The following is an 18,559-nucleotide window of genomic DNA, read 5'->3' on the forward strand; positions in this document are numbered from 1 at the left end:
ACCACTTATCAGGGTTTCATCCCTGCCAAATGTCAAAGCTGCCAGAAACTTCCTGAGGCCAAATTCCAGTCTCTTCCTTGATCGCTCTGCAGCGCCCACCACTAACTATTTCATTTATTACCTTCTTTCTCCTCTCCTGACCTTCAAGACAATCATGGGGTTTCTACTCAAATTCTCTCTCCAAGCTCCACTTCCTCCACCTGCCCCTTACACGTGGGAGTCTTTGCAGATGCTTGGGACTTTTAGCCATTCTTGCTTTGGAATTCTCAGTCCTCTGATCTTAGTCCCCACCGATACCTGCCCAAGTTCCAGTCCTGGGCGCGTCTCCAGACGTCTGCAAGACATTTCCACCTGAATAACTTACCAACACTTTAAGCTCCACAAGTCTTAAAATAGCCCTCCTCAGCTTTTCTCCCAATCTGCTCTGCCTCCTGACTCCCCTGCTCTGCTAATGGTGTCATAGATTTCTCAGTCACCGGGTCTGAAACCTTGGCGGCATCTCGGCTTCCCCGGCTCTCCTTCCACCGTGTCTCTCACATCCACCCCTCCGCTCGGCTTCCTGCTCTGCAGCCCTGCTCTCCCAGCCCCGGTTCGGCACGCAGAACAAGGGGTGCTCACGCCAGCTCTGGCAGTCTCTCTAATCCCAGCACTTGACTGTCTCAAAGATAATTGCGAACATCAAGGATGACACACTCTAATGTGCTACAAAAATAAATCCATTAATGGTTATTCTAAAGGTCAACAGCATAACTGTTAAGAACAACCTCCGTGGTATTAAGTCATCAATGGCAAAAATAGGGAAGGCTGTACTTTATAAAACCTTACACATAGAAACTTGTTTCAGTTAAAAAACACTTGGCAATGACTTTACAGAGTTGATGTAACGTTTTAAAATTAATCTTGGCTTCTCTCTGCAGCCTTTCCAGTGGTTAATTGCACTTTTCAACAAACTTCTACTAAACTATGAGTTTCAGGAGGACAGGGACTACTCGTTACTCACCTATGACCAGAACCCGGCACAGAACAGGGCCCGAAGTGCGCACGCCATAAGTGTTTGTTAAATGAATTAAAAGGATTTTAGGCCCAAAGAAATAATTTGTCTTTTTTTTTTTTTTTTAAGAGAGAGAGAGCAGGGCGCCTGGGTTGCTCAGTGGGTTAAAGCCTCTGCCTTCGGCTCAGGTCGTGATCCCAGGGTCCTGGGATTGAGCCCCACATCGGGCTCTCTGCTCAGTGGGGAGCCTGCTTCCTCCTCTCTGCCTGCCTCTCTGCCTACTTGTGATCTCTGTCAAATAAATAAATAAAATCTTCAAAAAAAAAAAAAAAAAAAAGAGAGAGAGAGCATAAGGAAGAGGAGCCCGATATGGGGCTCAATCTCAGGACCACGGGATCAAGACTTGCGTTGAAGGCAGATGCTTAACCGCCTGAGCCATCCAGGTGTCCAAGAAATAATTTGTCTTAAGAAATTTCTGACTTCATGTCTTTCTTAAACTGTCCTGCATTTTAATATTTTAAGACAAAAAACATGATTCTCTACTTTGTAAATTGATCAGTTCTCATTAATTCAGAGTTCTAAAAATACACACAATTACAGTTTTAATATATAAATTTAGCCTTGATTTTACTCATCCCCCAAATCATTAAAAACTTGGTCCTCATGAGCTTTATTGTTCTACGGACTAAAAAACGTTAATTTAAAGGCAAAGCACATTTGTAATGACTTTAGAGCTTTACTACAATAGGTCATAATTAGTCATTTTATAAAACAGCTGCTACGGAGACAAAGGAGCAAATGCTTTTGAAATTGTGATCTGTAACTTGTGTCATCAGCAGGAATTTGCATAGAAACAATGTACTTTTCAGGCAAGGATGATGTGCTATCGATTCTTTTACACAACTCCGATTCTGACAGTTATGTTTTCATATAAAATATAAGCATTTATTTTAAACTTACCAGTGTACTTCTGAATTGACTCTGAGTTTTTATTTTGAGCAGCAGATGCCACTGGAAGACAGTTTGTCTTGGCTGAAGAACTTCTTTCTGATACTGGCTTAACGGGCCGACCTTCCTTAATAGGTTGACAGGCAGCCGTGGAAGATTTGCTGGCCGCTAAACTATGCATAATATTTTCCCAGTCATCATCATCATCATCATCAAAGCCATCTATGTCAAAACTGTCAATATCGCAGGCAGCCTGGAATTCTCTTTCTAAGTCATTTATTGGAGCAGCACATTTATTCTGATCTTTCACAGCTGTGCTTGTGAGAACATTTCCCGGGAAGTAAGGGGTTTCGTTTCTTTTTTCTACCCTTGGTGTGTCAGCCCAGTTGCTACTTACAAAGGACTTCTGTAAATGGGGGTTGAATAACGGTCTTTCAGAGGGATTCTTCGTGGTGGCTGTGAATCCTGTCTTTCCTGGGGTAGCGGCCACTAAACACTCCCTAGTGGAACTGGGATGCGAGGGAAGGTGTGGAAAATTTAACTCCTTAACCGAACTCCCTGTAGGACAGGAGTTGCCCTTTGGAAAAGCGCTGGGAGCAGAAACAGAAGCCATATCCTCCACAGGGTTCCCACGTGAAGCAGGCCTGCGTCTCCACCAGGAAGCAAGAATACTGGCATCACTTGTATTAAAGTCGGCTTCAGCTAGGAGCTTCCTTCTGAAGAGGAAACAGAACACCACATGAAATGTGAGGCCACACAAGTCTGTCTTTAGTGGCGAAACAGATCCTCTTTTTCTCAGTCTTGAAAATGTGAATACAAATGCTAAGGGGGCAGTTTGAAAAGGTAAATAAATTTAATTTTTTTAAGGTTAAAAAAAAAAAAAGATTATTTATTTATTTATTTATTTGACAGAGATCACAAGTAGGCAGAGAGGCAGGCAGAGAGAGAGAGAGAGAGGAGGAAGCAGGCTCCCTGCCAAGCAGAGAGCCCGATGCGGGGCTCGATCCCAGGACCCCGGGATCATGACCTGAGCCGAAGGCAGAGGCTTTAACCCACTGAGCCACCTAGGTGCCCCGAAAAGGTAAATAAATTTAAAACAGAACAATGACAATTATCCTATTTAATTTCCTGGCTAGAATGCTTGGAAATTCTGCCCCGTATGTTCTGACTTATGTTGGTTGAAATGTAATCAGATATATACCAGAAGAAAAAAACGTTAGATACCTTATGTCCCGCTGCTGATGCAGTTCATTCCCACAATCCAGAGCTTTCAGTTCATGGTCAGGAATAGTATCGACTAATTTACAGATCTGGTCCATCACATGAATAAGCTGCTGCTGCACACTTGTCTGTTTAGCTATAAAGTGTCATTTTGTTAATATTTTTCCTTGAGCAAAGATTTAAAATTATGACAGTCATGCACATAAAATTGGTAGTTGTTTAACAACAAGATTATAAACTACCATATATTGCCCTATTCTCTGCCTGTGAAATAATCTGAAATTGTGTTATCTGTACTCTATATCATGAGAGCCCAAAACTTGTGTTATCATCATCTCATTTCATGTTAGTTTTCAATTATTTCTCTTAGGGTAACCAATGTCATTGTAAGATGCAAAGGGTTATCAGTTTACTATCGTTTTTCACTAACTGCAGGGGTAAATCTCACCACGCCCATACATGGGGTCATACAGGGCCAGCCAGGCAAAAGCCCCACCCCGCCTACAGTCCTGGGCTGCCCGGCACCCACACTTCCTTCAAAGGAACAACACAGCACTAAGACTTTCTCTTTCTCTTTTCTTTTTTTAAGCCCCCAACCTCAGTGGGCATCTGATATAAGGCAGCTCAAAGAGAATTAGGTCTGGGAGTTTTTTGATCAGAAAAAACGATTTCTCTTTTCAATAAGTTGGATAGGCTGCTGGTGGCTGCCCCTGCCACCACCCCGGGGAACAAAGCTTGAAAATAAGCCCCACACAAGGGAAAGGGGAAAACAGAAAAAGAAAGGAGCAGAGGACTGATATGGGGACAGGAGGTGGGGGAGAGGGGAGGAGACAGGTGTGAGAGAAAAAAGTGCCTGAAGACGATGTTTGCACATCAGAATCCAGCCAGACCACTCCACATTTTTAAAATTTACGTTATAGAACTAAGAAAAAGAATGTCAAAGGAGATAATACTTTAAATGAAGGAAGAAAAGAAAGGGTCATGGGTAGCAATGGGAAGCCAGGAAGATGCCTACTCCACCCCGAGGGCCTAAGGGATGTGGAAGAAATGAATGGTTGAGGCGGGCTGCCGAGGAAACTATTCTCAGGAGACGATCCAAGAGCTAACAGAAGAAAATGGTCAGGGAAGAGAATGAGGCTACCAGAAAATAACTGGAAGAGGGCAGCCCATTATAATGTCCAAAGGGCAGGAGGGAGAGGGAGAGCGGACAGACGGGGGGATCAGGGGGACAAGTGTCTATGTCAAAATGAGTTGGGAAACATGGACTTTTCCTGGTGACCGGCGTGGATCAGGATGTGAGGTCAAAGATGGCGAAGTGGAATTGCCAAATCCCTGTTTTGCCTGTCTTCTCTACACAGAGAATGGGTATCAGATTGGAAAGAGGAGAACGAACAATCGTCTAAACCAAATGAAAGCCAAGACAGGCTCAGAGAGAGATACAGGTATTGAAAAGGAGCTCAAGTCTTCTTGTCTAGACAGATTACACCTCAGAATACAAAGGAAACCTGCAAAGAAGATCCCGCTGATATGTGAGGCATCCAGTGAACAGGACAGTTGATGGGAGAGCAAAACAGGCAAACATTGTTCTAATTTTCAAAAAAAATGCTAAACAGACTGCCAAAAGCTACAGGCTGGTGCTTTGGATGTTAATTCAAGGCAAAATTCTAGAACATGTTATCAAATGTCTGCTTTGTGAGCTCTAAGAAGGAGAGGAAACAATTATAGAGTTAGCAAGAGTTCATATAAATAAATCAGTAATCTTAATGTATTTCCTTCTTTGAAGGGATTACGAGACTGGCAGATAACAATAGCTACCATTTATCGAAGGCCGACAGTACACTGGGCCCTTCACCATGAATCCTGACACCCAACAAGGTAGATGTTACTCTTTTCATTTTGCAGAAGAAACTGAGGTTCAGAGAAGCTTCACTGATTTTCCACAGTCTCCCAGCCAGGAGCAGGAGGAGATAGGTTCGTACCTTGAGACCGTATCACTCTGGAGCCTGTGTGTTGTCATGACCGCTCCTCCCCCCAGTTCCCCTTGCCACCTCAGACCCTGAACCCGTGGAGTCCTGTGAGTCTTCTGCAGCCCCGAGGGCCAGGGAGAGAAGCACGGTCTCACAGCAGGTTTGTGACAACATGATGTCGGCTGAGAGGGAGACCTTTGATGACATGCTGTCCTTGCTCCCGGCCTGGTCCACCACTGCCTCAGTGAGACCAGGCCGCATAGGCGGCAGAGCGTGAGGCCACAAGTGTAAACCCGGGAGCCTGCAAATCACTGGGTTTCAAGCCCTGCTCTGTTGTCTAATTCTGTGAGACCATGTAGTCCTAGTTAACACTTCTGTGCCTCGGTTTTCTTATTTGTAAAATGGGGAGAAGAGACACTACCTTAAAGGGCCGCTGAGAGGATGAAGTTAGTAGCATAAAAGGTCTAGAAGAGCGCCTAGGACATCAGGTGTCTCAGGGACATCTCTAACAATAAATCTAGACACCAAAATAAAGAAAATGAAATTGGGAGGTTGTAGGCTGTGCACATACCCAATATGTGTGCCTGTGCACACACCCCACGCATGTGCACATGCTACACACGTGTGACATGCCCACAACACACACACACACACATGCACACACATACCACTGCACATGTGCACACACATACACACACACACACACACCCTGCAAGAACAGAACCCATCAAAAAAGACCGGAACTTGTTACAGAAATATTCAGGGAATGAAAGAGCTCTTGGAAGATGGCTGATTAAAAGGACAAACCCCACAGATGAGTTAAAGATAAAATCTGGTAAATCTCCCAGAAAGCAGAGAAGCAAGAGATGGAAAATGGAAAATAGAAAAGATAACTCATGAAAGCCTAATACCCAAATAACAGAAGTTCCAGGAAGAGTGAAAGAGAAAACAGAAAAAGAAAAGACAAAGAAATAAGACCAGAAAACTTTCCAGGATAGAAGGACACAGACCTCAGGACTGACAGAGCCCCCGAGAAGTAGAAATCAGGAGAGGAAAAGGAGGTTGCCGCTTTCCAAAGTCTTGTAGTACAGCTGCATTATTTTTATTGATGCTGAATAGAAAGTTTGAAAATGAATTGGAAACAAATCAAACAGAAAGTACTAAACTTTGCATGGACGTCAAGTCATAAACCCAGAGTACAAATGAGGGAAGTCAGGAGGATGAAGGTCTAGAAACCAGTATCTATAAAGAAGAGTTAAAAGACCTAACAATATTTAGCCCTTAAAGGAAAAGGAGCGGGGGGAGGAAAAGCTTCTAGGAGCTTTAGACTTATCTCACAAGGATTAAAGTTCCAGGAAGGCAAATTCTGGCTCAACGTGAGAAAAATTTTTCTAACAGGTTGTGTTTTCACCATAGAGAAATAAGGATTATCTTGTGGGAACATGAGTTTCTGAATTATTCGAGCAAATGCTGGCTAACCAGCGCCTAGGGGTGGTTCGATGTTAGAGCTGAGGAACTGCAAGGTTGCCATCTCACACTAGACAGCCACAGGTTAAAAAAATACAACTGTACTTTGTTTTCCAAGGTTAAAATATGTGCTATGTTAAAATCCTTTTTGTACCATCACAGTCTGTGCTGGTCTCTTGATCAGGGGGCTGTGTCGTCGTCCCCTCAGGTGTTGGCAAGTCCTCGGATGTGCTAGGACCACCTTTTGTGTCAGAGGTGTCAAGGTCCTTTAACATACTGCAAATTGAAAAACATAAAACCAACCTCAGTATAGACTTAGACCAAGTGTGTAATTTTTCCTCTCATGTTTTTCCACAACTGGTCAGACAATACCTAACAGAAAAGAAAAACATGGTTTTTTATCTCCTCTATTCTAGAAACTCTTTGGCTGGCCTTCAAAGACTCCCATCCTCTGGCCCCGAGAGACCTTTTCAATTTTACCTCCAATTATGTCCTTTTGGTAACCCTGTGTGGTGTAATGGGGCACGACTTACATTCCTCACAGGAGCCCAGTGTGGTCTACTTGGTCTACTTGAGGGATTCTGCCTTGCTCTCCTCTCAATTTGGAAAACCACTGTCCAATCTCTTATGACAATTTATCACTTTATACAAAAATTATTAACACATATAAACACAGTCAGCCTTACTAGAAGTTACAAAATAAATGACCACTAAAATTAGTGTTAAGAGAGAATACCATGGAAATCCAAACAAAGATAACACTTTCTGGAACCTGAGAAGGCTTTGCCAACAAGGGAGATTTGAGGAAGCTTTGAATGATAGGTATGGGAAAAGTAACACCATGAGAGACAAAGGATAATTCTCTTTACTTGATAACAACTGTACTTGCCTAAAGCAGGATTCTGGAATGCAATCTTCTAACTTAATTGAGCAGTGATAAATAACTATACTTTACATATTTTTTTTTTAAAGATTTTATTTATTTATTTGAGAGAGAGACAGTGAGAGAGAGCATGAGCGAGGAGAAGGTCAGAGGGAGAAGCAGACTCCCCATGGAGCCGGGAGCCCGATGTGGGACTCGATCCCGGGACCCCAGGATCATGACCCGAGCCGAAGGCAGTCGTCCAACCAACTGAGCCACCCAGGTGTCCCTACTTTACATAGTCTTAAAAACTGATAATATAATTAAAGAAAAGGCCTTATATTTTTAGCAACATTTTCCAGATTGTTGGTTTGTCTCATCTGCCTCATGGGAGCTTAGGGTTATCATAGGGGCGTAACTGGAGATAGAAACGAAGAGGTAATGTGGGGCCTGAAGATAGAGGACTTTGAGGGCTGGCTCGAGAGGTTTAGGCACACAGGAGATACACAAACACCTTTCTCTTTTCTGTTATACATTATCTGATGACTGCACCTCTGAAATTAATCCAGAAGTCACAACAGTGTTTTAAAACAATATCAAATACAAAAGAAAATTTATGTGTGTGCTACACGCAGTAAGAGTATCATTTATGAAAATTCTATTTCAGTTTTAAAATATATACAAATATGTATTTGAGATTGCAATGGAAAATATATAGAGAGAATCTACCTTGGGAATAACCTTGGAAATAAGCATTTGCCAACTGCTAAAAATCTAGGTAAAGTTAACCACGGTATGACAACTCAATAAATTACATAGCCATTAAAAAGAATAAAAATAAAGATTACCTAGCAATATGGAAAAATGTTTCAAAAATGTTGAGAAAAGCAGAACCAGAAATTATAGATACATGTTGATTATAGTGAAGCAAAAATCACACACATAGGCAGACAATATCAAAACCTAACATGAAACAGAACGTCTGGTTTTTTGGAACTGCAAGACTAATAAGCATCCTGGGAAGCTGTCCGGAAGGTCATAGGTGCAACATACACTTTTTTAATAAACAGGAAAAAAACCCCAGATGTTCAGTAGGAATCAGTATGGTCCAGGAAATAGCTCCACACTGGACCCTAGTCCATGTGCCATCAACTGTATCATCCCAGGCAATCCCCTCTCCTCCCTAGTTCACTCTACATGAACTCCTGCTCAATTCTTGCACTTTCAATAATTCTGTCCTAATTTCTTTGGGAAGGGAGGAGAGGACAGCTCCTACAGTTTATTAGTTTTGTCATCAATAGTGATCATGCTCTGACCTTTCCCTCCTCTTTAAACCGCCTAACCCACCTGTTAAAACACAACCCCAGAGAAAGGAGGCTACACAGGCAAACATCTCCTTCCTGCCTGCCTTCCTTAATTAAGGTGGGATCCTAGAGGGGTATGTTTCTCATCAGAACACTGGTTACCAATACAGTAAATACTCTGCCACTCGACTGGTCTGGGCTGGGTCAAAGATGGAGGTAAGACTGACTACTGGTATTTTAAGCTATTGATGGGTTATGCGTACCACCTCTTTCTCCCACAATACTGCCAATTAGCCACAATCATGTCACTGATTTACTGAAGTTCAGTGAATGACAAATAAAATGGCCAATTCTATCCTGCACGGTAAAGAGAAAAGGAAAGGAAAGGAAAGAACAGGACATATTATTTACTAAGTCACTTCCCAAATAAGGAGTTAGTTTTGTGTCATTTCAGGACTAGGAGTTTGAAAATACAGTATTTTTAGGAATATATTCCACACGTCAAAATCAACTAAATAAAACTGGAGGTCCCATGTAATTAATCATAGCGTGACTTTATAGCTATAGAATATCACCAATTAAATAAAATGTGTAAATAGGGATTTTTAGTGCTTTCATGCAGATATAAAACTTTGCAGAAGCATGGAATGCAACTATACAGAAATGATCGTACCTAGCCAAACAGAATTACTTCAGATATCCCAGAAATAAACAATAATGTTCAGTGAGTAACTTGCTGTTTTACCTGAAACATTTTAAAGAGGAAGAAGAGGCAGAGATCATTTCTTCTTCTGGAGAAGGTGGAACAAAGTCTGCATCGTAATCATCCTCGTCAAGCTCAATACATGGAGACCTCTCGACTGAAAGGAATTCTGTTTCTTCCAAGTTCTTCTTTTCACTACCATCTAAAGTAAAGCCGTGGACAGACACAGGTTACTTTCATCGCTCCTGAGACAGAGAGCACAGGGCAGGACCCCCGGGGTGGTGCCAGCACTGCCCGTGCGCCCTCCCTCTGCACGGCCGTGCGGGGGTTTCCTCATCAGTAAGGACTGAGTCACCTGGCCCAAGTCTAATGGATGCAGGAATGGGGCTGACGATCCGCTTACGATTTGCATGATGGTCTCCAGTTCAATTAGGAAACCCCAACTCAGTATCAGCATCTCTTTTTTCCTATTTTTCACTCATATTTCAGTAAGAGGGAATTTTAATAAATGAGTCTGATAATCGTACAAACACTGTTAACTTTACCACAAAGGCACCCTAGTTACTGAAGTCGCCACGTCCAGTGTCCCTCTCTTGACTGTGTGGGATTATAATGCCCAGTGGTTGCTCGTCAGTTTACCTCTGACCCCATTTTCTCTTCATAAACAGCCTCGCATTTGATCAGACTCCATCACCTCTCACCCCCTAGAAACCTGACGGCATTCGGGTGTTTATTTATTTATTTTTTAATTTTACTTATTTATTTATTAAAAAAAATTTTTTTTTAAAGATTTTATTTATTTGACAGACAGAGATCACAAGTAGGCAGAGAGGCAGGCAGAGAGAGAGGGGGAAGCAGGCTTCCCGCTGAGCAGAGAGCCCAATGCAGGGCTCGATCCCAGGACCCTGAAATCATGACCTGAGCCGAAGGCAGTGGCTTAACCCACTGAAGCACCCAGGCGCCCCGGCATTCAGGTGTTCAGAAGTGTCAGCCTCACATTTACCACCACTTTATAGGGCGGTTTGCTTCCACACATGGCTAATCTCAGCTGTGAGCTTCTGGACACCTAAAACCTAGAAGACCTGAACAGAGAATGATGTGAATGTCATCTGGAATAGCTTATTGCCATATCCAGATCACGTCATACATCCACAGTCAGTGGGAGCACGCGATAAAGGAATTATAATGGAAAGTCTTACTTTCATGTCCCAGTTCTGCCATGAGCTAGGCAACGGGGCATTAAGAAACCATTTAACCTCCATGGACCTTATAGAGCTATCCTTGGTGTTTATGCAAAAATTATGTCAGCAGAATAAAATCTTTCATGTCATCCATGGGTCCCGCATCAAGAAGTGGCCAACAGACTGTGCAACAGGTCCCTCCACAGAGCCTAAGGACAAAGGCTGGATCTATTTGCTATTGTTCCCAGTGCCAGCTTTGAATAAATTAATACAGTCAATATACTGAAAGGGGATAAAACATCATTTTTACCTCTTTCTTCTCCCAAATGAGTTTTTGAAGGTTGACTCTCCTGAGCACCGCCAGGTATAAGGTCTTCAGGACCGGGGTCATCGTCAATGCAAATCACATCGTCACTGAACCATTCCGAGTCGTTGTTCTGTTTCTTAGTCAAACATGCCTGCTTGCTTTCAGAGGAGGATAGAGTCAAATCAGCCTTTACTGTATTTGCTCCGGGAAGCTGCGCTTTCAAAACATTTCTCTTAGACTTTTTCGATTTCTGAGCAGTGCTTACTCTCACAAAGTGATTTCTGCATGGCGTGACAAATGCTTTTGAATTTCCAGAAGTATCAAAGTCATCCATATCATCCCAATCGTTGATGGTAACAAAAGAATCTGATGAAGAACTAAATTCCAATTTCTTGAAAGTAGCATTACCGGATTTTTTTACAATCGGTGTGTTCTGGGTGTTACATAAAACTCCCTGTGGAACTTGCAGCACATCTGGCAATAATGGTTTTGAAACAGCTCTCCTGGTTTGCTGTCCTGCTGGAGCATTTCTGAAGTCGCTGGGACTTGTCTGCTGACTTGGGGTGAGGGGCGGTGGTCCACTGAAGGAAAAGGCCTCAGCGACATTAACATCTTTATCATTTAAGGCAGGTGTTTTCGCTACTGAGACACTAGTGACAGATACATTGTTGGCCAATGTTACTTTCTTTTTAAAAGTGAAACCTCTGAAACATAATTGAAAAACAAAATTGAAAAACTGAATTAGACTGGTTAGTTTTAACAAACCCACCAATTCCAGAAAACTCTAAAATCTGTTACTGATTTACACAGCAACTCCTTCACTATATCACAAATGAGCAAAGAATCTATCTCCCGCTCTGGTTTTGAAATTTATATGGTGACTTCAATTATACTTTGTCTATTCTGATCTTCCCAATTTAGAAGCTAATTATTCAGTTTTGAGAGTGTCCATGCCTATTTCATAGGCAGGTCGTCCTTAATGAGTAGTGCCTCCAGCGGGAGGGGACAGCATAAAAGAAAAAGAGAAGAGACGCAAGTGTAGCGACTTCTTGTCTCTCTGACACATGGTCTATGGGGAAGAGAGGTGACGACTGACAGGCTACACTGGAATCTGAAGGACAAGTGAAAGGGGCAAGTGTTCTGGATGTCTGTTGGCCTTGGTGACATGAAGTTCAATGGTAACTTTCAAGTCCAGCTCCCAGAACAGTTGGTGAAGTTCTAGAAATTATTATTAAATGTCATAAGGAATTTGGAGTCTAGCTCAGAGGAGAGAACACAACTGGAGAGCTACAGTGTCCTTATAAACTTTCTGGAATGGCTATAAAATTATATTAAAATATTAAAATACCAATTTTTCCCAAATTTATAAGAAGATTCAATATTCATTCATCCTACAGATATTTACTGAGCAAGGTTCACGTGCCAGGAACCAGGCAAAGGTACTGAACATTTACTACCTGGAGCTCCTAATGCCTGCGCTACTGGTAATTTGCAAAGTGGGAAGATCACTGACCCCTCAGCTTCATTTCCTCATCTGCACAGTAAAAGGGTTGAAAGGGAAGGTATTTCATTTGTATGATACTGTGGGTCAGTGCTTGTATGGGAGCCAAAATACTTACGAAGGTTTCGGTTTTGAAGGGCTTAACTTGTTACTAAGTTTTCTGGCTGAATGGCGTTCCAGTTGCTCCTGTAGATTATTCTGGGGAACAGCAGCCATGATCCTAAACAGTGAGGAAAAGAACTTATCAGTGGAGTTATGCACTTTGGATTAATCATAGTATTCTTGGGGGGAGGGTGGGGCATGGAGCACTGTTCATCTGTGCTCAGTTAGGGGTTTTTTTGGTCAATAAATTGCTCTGACATTTTTTCACAAGTGGTGGTATTTGAACTAAATAACCTTTAACTCACTTGAAGGCTCAGTTAAACAGCAAAATGACCTGGTTTCCCTCGATGCTAAAATAAGCACAAAAGATATCAGACAAGAGATTATTTGTGAAGGATTTGGAGAAAAACAGGACAGGGCTTGGGCTTGAAGAATAAATGGAAGCTGAAAGGGGGTGAGGTGGGAGTGAACGAGGAAAGCACACGGAAAACCCCAAGAAGAGATGAGCAGAAAGAGGACCTTCCCTGAGCACCTTCATACCCCTGGTGGGAAAAGTGGGGTATCGCTGGATACCGCTCATGATAACACACAGCCTCAGTACCCTGAAGGTTCCTGAGGCCGAAGGAAGACAGGAGAGCTGGAATCCATGCACAGGCAAAAATTCTCCTTCAGGCTGACAGTTACAACCCCCTTTCCCATTCCATCCTGACCAGAGGTCTACTTTTATGCCATGTACCTTAAGAGGAAGGGTCGACTGCACTAGATGATATTCATGGAAATACAAAGTTTTATAGAACTCATATTCCACTCACTGATTATTAAAATAATCTGTTTAACAGCTGTTTTACTTGGTTTTTTAAAGTTTATTTATTTTAGTAATCTCTACATCCAATGTGGGGTTCAAGATCCAAAGTCATACTCCTCTAAGCCAGCCAGGCATCCCTATTTTACTTTAAATAGTAGTAAAAACAATCTGGAAGAAATGGAATTGTATTCAATTGAGAAATTTCCATTTGTCCAGCTTGATGAAGATGATTATGATATAAATTTTGTTCCCTGTTCTCCAGAAGGAATGATTTCTGCCTCTTCTTCCTTGTTAATATACTTTAAGTAAAATAGCTAATTAATAAACACTGAATAATTCACACTGATAATGTGAATTATATCTTAATAAAGTTGTTACCAAAATAATCATAAAAAAGTAGACAGAAGGGTTATAATGAACTCCTACATATCCGTCGCCCAGTCTCAACAGTTTATCAACTTGCCCAATATCATTTCACTGGACATATATCCCGGTGTCCTCACTTTACCATTCTGGAAATTAACCTCCTCAAATGATGTATTTTAATCCTGTTGTCCCTTCTTTATTCATTACCTGGAATATTTCTATCAAGAGACACTTCCTCTGATCTATTATTTTGCTACCTAGTATGGTACAGTTCACACAGGAAAGACAGGATAAATGTTAGATTCTTTCCTTTATTTGTTAATTTTCAAATCAATGACTTGATTTTCTAATAACCCGCAATGATGGTCAATTTTTTTCCCAGTATTATAAGCTCACAGGTTAAACATATTAGGTACATCTTAGCCCAATAGTTATCATCCTCGTTGACTGTCCAATTATTTCATGTTTGGCCAGTGGGAGTCTCCGAAGTCCTTTTACATATAACCTTCATAGTCTTTGCGAGATCCCTTGCTCTCTTGAATGAAAAGATATTCCAGGCTAATCTTGTGTATTTTTTGCCCCAGACTTAGAATCAGCCATTTCCCCCAAAGAGCCCTGATTTTTTTCATGAAGAATATGTTAAGACCACAGCCTCCATGTGTCCAAAGGCACCTACCTATTTTGTCCCAATGTGGGGCTTGAGCTCACAACTCCGAGATCAAAAGTCGCACAAGTCCTATGCTCTGACTGAGGCTACCAGAAGCCCTGGCACCCCCCAGTTTTATATCCAGTTAAAAAGATTGGTCTTTGGTTGAAATATGCTCTCTCCAAGGTCCATCCAGTGTGGAAATCCTCTGCAGTATAAATGAGAGAGAGTGAAGTCACACTGCCGTGTCTCAGCATTTCAACCTTTGCGGCTGATAGAGGCAGAGGCACACAGACCTTTATCCTTAAGACACTAAGCAGAACAAAATGGTCCATGGCATCATTACAGAACTTTCCCCCACATTCCTTCTAAGTTTTTACAGCTTTTATCTTATCCCTCTATGAATTTTCCATGTCTTATTCATTTTTGCATCAAAACCAGCCATGGTACTCTTAAGAGATTTCCAACATTACTCCACAGCATGATGACACGTGAACTTAGTCATCTCAATAGTACAAAAGTTTGATTAAATACTTCATAACTGTAGTGACACATTATGGATTCATAGTTAGCGTGCAGTCGGCCTGAAACCTGGGGCACTCTTCCCTATTTTTAATAACCACAACATTGTGGTTATTCCCAGAGGGCAGCATCCTCTAGCCAGAGACATATCCCAAAGCATGGCAGCAAGCACACAATTTTCTTTTCTTTCTATTACGTTCACAATTTTCTACTCAATATTCTTCAGTGGGAATGCTCTTAAGAAGTTGGGTGAGTGCTGAGAAGCAAGGAAGTGTCTTCTTTGTGCCTACTCCATTAAAACATTAAAATTGATACACAAAAAACTGTTCACTAACAACAGCAAAGATTAGTGATATAAAATTAAAGAAGGAAAATAAACTGAACACAGAGACCAGTGAGAAGTTTCACAATACCAAAGAAGAGCAACTAAACGATGAGCCCAGAAAACTTCTGAATTAGGCTCCCCACAGGAATCGCAAGTGTAATTTGGAAAATGATCAAAAATTTTCTCTCACTTGCAGAGGGAAATCATTCTTAAGCCACTGTATTAAGCAAAACACTGATTCAAAAATACGAAAAAATTTGCTGAATGGAACAAAGTAAACCGCAAGACCATATCCATGCACAGAAAGAACAAGCCAGTGAAAAGAAGGAATGAGAGGATGAGAACAATCCAGAGCTGGAACACAAAACATATATCCAGTAAAAGAGACTTCTTCAAATATTTGTAAATTAAAAGAAACCAATGGCAAAAAATAAATGATTAAAGGGGCCCTATCTGAACAGTATCTTGAATAACAAAAATAGTTTAGGAGGACCTTTATTTAACAAGCATGTTGTGATACTAAGAAGTAGTCTAATGACATTAAACTAAAAGGAAAAAAAAATTAAGTAATCTCTACACCCAACAGGGGGCTCAAACTCACAACCCTGAGATCAAGAGTTGCATGCTTCATTGACTAAGCCAGTCAGGCGCCCCTAAAAGGAAAAATTAAAAAGATCCAAGCAACTCTCATTCACTTGTGACAAGAAGAGAAGTATCTTCTTGGAGTTTGTTTTTTTTGTTTTTCTTAAGATTTATTTATTTGCTAGAGAGAGAGAGAGAGTAGGAGAGTTAGTGGGGGTGGGGAACAGAGGGAGAGAGAATTTCAAGAAGATTCCACACTGAGTGTGGAGCCTGATGGGGCGCTCGATTTCACAACCCTGAGATCATGACCTGAGCCCAAACCAAGAGTCGGATGCTCGGCTGACTGCACCACACAGGTGCCCAGAGTTTTAACATGGTAAAGGACACGCCTATTTTCAAAACTGGCTGTTAAGAAATGTTCACACTGATGGGGCTCTGTGCTCAGTAGGGAGTCTGTTTCTCTCCCTCTGCCCTTCCCCCAGCTTGCACACATGTGCACATTCTTTCCCTCTAAAATAAATCTTCAAAAAAAGAGAAATGTTCAAATAGCAACAATGACTTTAAAAACACAAATTTAGGTAGACACAAGCAGTGGCTTGCAGACTCTGTGTTCCTGCTTTGCCAGGAAACTACAAAAGTTCTTGTGCCAGTGAGGCAGAATTTCTTAAGAATGTAAGGGGTGGAGAAGAGAACGCCTATGATGGCTATGAAGGCCCTGATGCCATGAATGTCTAATTCATGTCTTCAGATGATCATGTAGTTCCTGTGGTAAGAGAACATGTGTTAACATCCAGAACAATAAAAGCCACGTTGTGTGGCCCGAGTCAGTCTGCTGAGAATGAGACTACTGAGGTCAATTTCATGTGTGCTATCAAAGGTATGCTTGGGGGCACCTGGGTGGCTCAGTCGGTTAGGCATCTGACTTGATTTTGGCTCAGGTCATGATCTCGGTGTTGTGAGACTGCCCCACATGGGGCTCTGCACTGGGCATGGAACTTGCTTGTGATTCTCTCTCTCCCTCTGCCCTTACCACCCACCTCTCTTTAAAAAAAAAAGTACATGTGTATTTTACCTACAAGATTCACTACACTAACAGCTCCTCGGAAATGCCCAAATTCCCAACTGCATCTGAAACTGGGCTGGAATTTGCTGGTGGCTGCGAACTTCTAGATTGTTAAGTATGATAAATTATAATAAACTGTTAACTTCTTTCAGTGTTCAAAAATGAACAAAAACAAAAATTTTAAAAGTTCGTGGAAGGAGAGGGTCATCTGAGTTAACCATGTCGGCGATGTGTTCTGAGAACACTGGCAGGAAAAGGACTGTTGCTGTGAAATGCAGTTATTACAACAAAAGTAAGGTTAAAGACTGCAGAAAAACAGATGACAGAGAAAGCAAAGTTTTCTCCCTCCGCTTTTATTTATTTATTTTTTTATTTTTCATTTTTTAAAAAAGATTTTATTTATTTATTTGACAGAGATCGCAAGTAGGCAGAGAGGCAGGCAGAGAGAGAGGAGGAAGCAGGCCCCCCGCCGAGCAGAGAGCCCTACGTGGGGCTCGATCCCAGAACCCTGGGATCATGACCTGAGCCAAAGGCAGAGGCCTCAACCCACTGAGCCACCCAGGCGCCCCCCTCCGCCTTTTTTAAAAGGCAGAATTCCTTTTCTTTCAAATAAATGAGACTAAAATTACTATTCTGGGATCTATCACAATCAGTATTACCTTCTCTCTAGGTCAAGCTTTTCTTTTCTTTTTGTCGTCTTAGGATGGCTACCTCAGGACACAGGGAGAGACTGGCCAAAAAGACTGCTCTTAAGAAACTCAGGGGGGTGCCTGGGTGGCTCAGTGGGTTAAGGTCTCTGCCTTAGGCTCAGGTCATGATCCCAGGGTCCTGGGATCCAGCCCCGCATCCGGCTCTCTGCTCAGCAGGGAGCCTGCTTCCCCCCCCCCACCCCCACCTCTGCCTGCCTCTCTGCCTACTTGTGATCTCTCTCTGTCAAATAAATAAATAAAATCTTAAAAAAAAAAGGCTGCATAATATTTTTTCGACAGAAGGACCACAATACAGTTAAGCAGCCTCCCTACGTTTCTAGTACGTTCTCTCTTCCTGTCTTCTATCTGCCTGCCACTCTACCTACTTGTGATCTCTGTCAAATAAATAAAATCTTAAAAAAAAAAACAAAAACAACTCAGGGCCAACTAACATTCAGGTATGTCTTGCTCTGTTTCCAGTTTTGTGCGGGACGTGTAGGTTTCAGGGGTGGGCCCCACTTGGTTACTGTTCAAAGGGAGGAGCTACCTTTCCTGGGGCGAAAGTGAGGGCCAATCATAACCTTACAAACTTCAACTTCACCTCCACGCACACCAAGGACAAGCAACACTCTCTCTAAACAAACATCAAGCAAACACAATTTCTAGACGAAGAGAGACTTTTGACTAGGATTTCATAAATATATGTTTTCTTCATTTATTGTCATACATAGTTTATCTTCTGGGAAGAGGCATATCTGTGTTAGTTACCTAAGAAAAGCAGAGCTGTCAAAATGTGGAATCCAACTACATCCCACAAGAAAGGGAAATTTCTTAATTACTGAGTATCAGGTGGTTGTCAGGTCCATTTTCCCAAAGATCTTCCATATCGCTATTTTTATTACAAATGTTTTAATTATCTCTCTCTTTAATATCCATAGTAAAAATGTATTTAAAGTACTTCTTCATCTTTCAGACTTTTATTTAACTTCCAGTTATATTTAATGAGT

The 18,559-nt window shown here is 41.8% G+C and overlaps 1 protein-coding gene across 5 annotated transcripts in view; it reads right to left on the bottom strand.

Annotated features, from left to right (window-relative positions):
- Positions 1 to 18,559, bottom strand: part of BLM (BLM RecQ like helicase) — a 90,364-nt gene that overhangs the window by 48,795 nt on the left and 23,010 nt on the right. For all 5 annotated transcript variants that reach the window (XM_032836783.1, XM_032836781.1, XM_032836782.1 and 2 more), the window contains exons 2-7: positions 12,571 to 12,672; positions 10,955 to 11,655; positions 9,506 to 9,665; positions 6,749 to 6,870; positions 3,164 to 3,296; positions 1,952 to 2,655 (exon numbers count right to left, since the gene is read on the bottom strand). In XM_032836783.1, coding sequence (XP_032692674.1) covers positions 1,952 to 2,655; positions 3,164 to 3,296; positions 6,749 to 6,870; positions 9,506 to 9,665; positions 10,955 to 11,655; positions 12,571 to 12,668 — 1,918 coding nt within the window. In that variant the 5' untranslated portion in view covers positions 12,669 to 12,672. The remainder of the gene's footprint in view (positions 1 to 1,951; positions 2,656 to 3,163; positions 3,297 to 6,748; positions 6,871 to 9,505; positions 9,666 to 10,954; positions 11,656 to 12,570; positions 12,673 to 18,559) is intronic.

Source organism: Lontra canadensis, unplaced genomic scaffold (assembly GCF_010015895.1).
Source record: "Lontra canadensis isolate GAN:19392208 unplaced genomic scaffold, GSC_riverotter_1.0 scaffold94, whole genome shotgun sequence".
In the NCBI taxonomy this organism is placed as follows: Eukaryota; Metazoa; Chordata; class Mammalia; order Carnivora; family Mustelidae; genus Lontra; species Lontra canadensis.